The sequence below is a fragment of the Ctenocephalides felis genome, unplaced genomic scaffold (genome assembly GCF_003426905.1).
Source record: "Ctenocephalides felis isolate EL2017-DRISC unplaced genomic scaffold, ASM342690v1 CF-g0.4_SCAFFOLD_01380, whole genome shotgun sequence".
In the NCBI taxonomy this organism is placed as follows: Eukaryota; Metazoa; Arthropoda; class Insecta; order Siphonaptera; family Pulicidae; genus Ctenocephalides; species Ctenocephalides felis.
The window spans coordinates 26,721-30,253 of NW_020537534.1; the positions used below are offsets into that span (position 1 = coordinate 26,721).

General features: G+C 30.1%; 1 protein-coding gene across 1 annotated transcript; it reads left to right on the plus strand.

The window, feature by feature from the left end:
• Window positions 1-2,355: 2,355 nt before the first annotated feature.
• Window positions 2,356-3,117, plus strand: LOC113369497 (zinc finger protein 708-like). Its single transcript, XM_026610219.1, has one exon. It carries the CDS (start codon window positions 2,356-2,358, stop codon window positions 3,115-3,117), a length of 762 nt encoding a protein of 253 aa, XP_026466004.1.
• The last annotated feature ends 416 nt before the right edge of the window (window positions 3,118-3,533 follow it).

The window sequence follows — 3,533 nt, forward strand, 5'->3', positions numbered from 1 at the left end:
GGTAACAAAATTAGGAAGAAAGCTGCACATCATATTCAAACTCTTAATATCAGTAGGTCAGCTGTGCCGATTCTCAGGAGATCTTTATCTATTCCAATGAATAGAAATAAAATCATATTTGCCAAAAGAAATCATTTTCCTTTAGTGTCTGCTTGTGCACTCACAATACACAAATCACAAGGTGGTACTTTTGATGAAATTGTATATGAATACAATAAAACACATAATCAGCAGCTTCTATATGTTGCATTATCACGAGTTACCAGCATTAATGGATTGTTCATCATTTCTAAAACAACGACAAAAAATTTTATCATGGAAGAAAACGGCCAGCAGGATTAATGGACTTACAAACTGAATTCCAAAGACTTTCAACTTGTAGATTAATAACACAAGAAAAAAAATTGAGTGAGAATAAGTTTGAACGACATTTCATTGTTTTCCTTTAACTGCCAAAGTTTACGAGCTCATTTGCCTGATCTGCAAGATAAAGTGCTACAACGTTGTACGTTTTTGTTATTTTCGGAAACTTGGATTAATAATGAAGAACGAATTGATATTCAGAACTATTACTGCGTTACTCAATACAAACGATCAAACTCAAGAGCAGGTGGTGTAGCTGTCTATCATTCATGTTCAGATACTGTTCATAATGCCACTCCTACAGTTACTGGAATATTACTGGATATTCCTAATGAAATTACACAAGTAGGTGATATTGCAGTTGTCCGCTGTGTGAACACTCAGAATCAAACATTAATTATAGTCGTCCTTTAAATTTCTCCCAATAAAAACGTATCAAATATTATTAAATTTCTTCATCAGCAGTTACTTCATTTTTCTAATGAGGGTGCAAAACTTTTAAACACTAATCACAACGAGATACCATTAATTCTTGCTGGAGATTTCAATGTCAATTTTCGTTCAGAAGAATCTCAACCATTAATTGATTTTTTAAATAATAAATTTAATTTAACAATGAATAATTCTCCATTTGAATCAACCACAAGATATGGCACGACTATTGATGCAGTTTTCTCCAGAAATGTACATAGTTTACAAAGCAAAATTTATGTCTCTCATTTCAGTTATCACAAACCTATTATATCATATATGAAATATGATAGCAATTAATCTATCGCTGTTGTTTTAAACTGTGTTATTGATGTTATGTGATTATTAATAAATGATTTTTAAAATTCAAATATGATGTTTTTTTATTTTTATCTTAATTGCCTACTCATACAATATTAAAAGTTTTACTTCAATCGCGTGTGATCCTTACGCGCACTCTTTTTTTTTTGAAATTGAATTCGAAATAAAATGACGATTGTTAATGTCTGGACATAAATTGATTTATGATTTACATTTGATTTGCTCAGATATAACAAGATAGCAAAAATAATGGGAGTTACAGTATTTGTAATAATAAATTTGAAAACGTTTAAAATTTCTCGAATAATTCATTACGGTACGGGAAGTTCCAGCAATTTGCCTTAAGACACGATGCCATACACCACTAGTTATTGCTGCAATTATTATAAAAAATATCTTTGCGGGAAACTGGTGACTGTTTCAACCCGCACTTGACAATCTTTGGGGTACTGCAAAAAATTTTGTTTGCAGCATAGATAAGTAAACACATGGTTTGCAGTTTGTATGTAAAAAGTTCTAATAAATTAAACGCTGTAGTTTTTGAATGGTGCCCATTTTGAAATGCTTGTTCAATTATAATAGCCATAGCGACTATCCATGATACCATGACATCCATGATAAATGAAAAGTACCGAGTGTTGTCACACCTGATCTCTATCTTATGCGAAGTGAGACTCAAATCATCAACGAAATCAAATGTCAAAGTCAAAACGAATTAATAGATATATGTATATTAAAACATATTTATCATTGATGCAAAGCATATAAATTGAAAGCTTTCTTCAACTTTTTATAAATTACTGTTTGTTTGTTTATAAACAAACGACTAGCGCCGAAAATGTTCGAAGAAACAATTTCAAACCCAATAATTAAAACTGAACCAAAGGAATATTCTCCAGTTAAACAAGAACTTGATGATTATGACATCACTCCAGAAACATATTTAGAAAACGAGGTAAAATATTTACAGCAATTTTCAGAATTTGAGATAAAAATAAATCAAAAAATAAAACAAGAAATAGTTGATGATCAAGATGAAACAAGTTTTGGCGAGGGATCATACACAGAAAACGAAGAAATAAATCAACAGCGATTTTTAAACTCTGATGACACTATAGATAAAGAAATCAAGAAAGAAACAATTGATGATCAAGATGAAGCTCGTTTCGATGAGAATTCTTACACGGGAAATGAAGAAATATGTCTACAGCGATTTTAAAATCTGGAGTAACAATTGATGAAGAAGTTAAGCATGAACCGATTGATGAGCATGTTGCAGACACCAGTAAAAACAAAAATATTGATAATGTCGGTAAGTCAAGTGATTTAGTGGATAATATAAATGAATGCAATAAATCATTTAAAAAAGTTTTAGGAAAACGTAAAACTACCCTAAATGTGAAACAACCCTTGAAATGTAAAATTTGCAATAAACATTTTTCAACAATTAGCACCTTACGTCGACATAAAATGATTCATACAGGAGAACGTCCTTACAAATGTGAAACCTGTAATAAAGCATTTATAACAAATCATGAATTAATTCAACATAAAAGGAATCATACAGGAGAACGTCCTTACAAATGCAAAATATGTAATAAAGCATTCATAGCAAAAGAAACATTAAACCGACATTTAATGATTCATACTGGAGAACGACCACATAAATGCTTAATATGCAGTAAAGCATTTACAACACACAGCAAATTGAAACAACATTATTTTGTCCATACTAAAGAAAGTAAACATAAATGTGCAGTATGTAAAAAAACATTCGCAAATAAACAAAATTTAAATCACCATGAAATGATCCACACTGGTGAGCTTCCTCATAAGTGTGCATTATGCAATAAATCATTCACAATTAAAGAAATATTAAACCGACATCTAATGATTCATACTGGAGAACGACCACATAAATGCAAGATATGCAATAAAGCATTCAAATTAAACAACATTTAAAACAACATGAATTTATCCACACGAGAGAAAGCAATCATTAATGAGCCACATGCAATGAAACATTCGCAACTACACAACCAATTAAACCAACATAAAACTGTTCATACTGTCAAATATGTAGTAAGACATTAAAATCTAAACATGGATTAAAATGCCATTCAAAACAAAACAATCATGAGAGCTGATAAAAGTATGCCGATAAAATAGTTTGGCAGATGAATTTATAATAGAGGATTAAATTTTCATAATTTTAAACACAGTAAGACATTATAATTATAAATAGCAGACGTTCTCATTAGTGTAGAACACTTTGGTAAATATTGTTTATAAAATATCTTTGTAAATATTGTGTTGACTAATAAAAATATAATATTTAACGATATATTATCACCAAATTGTTTACTGTCAGAAGTTGT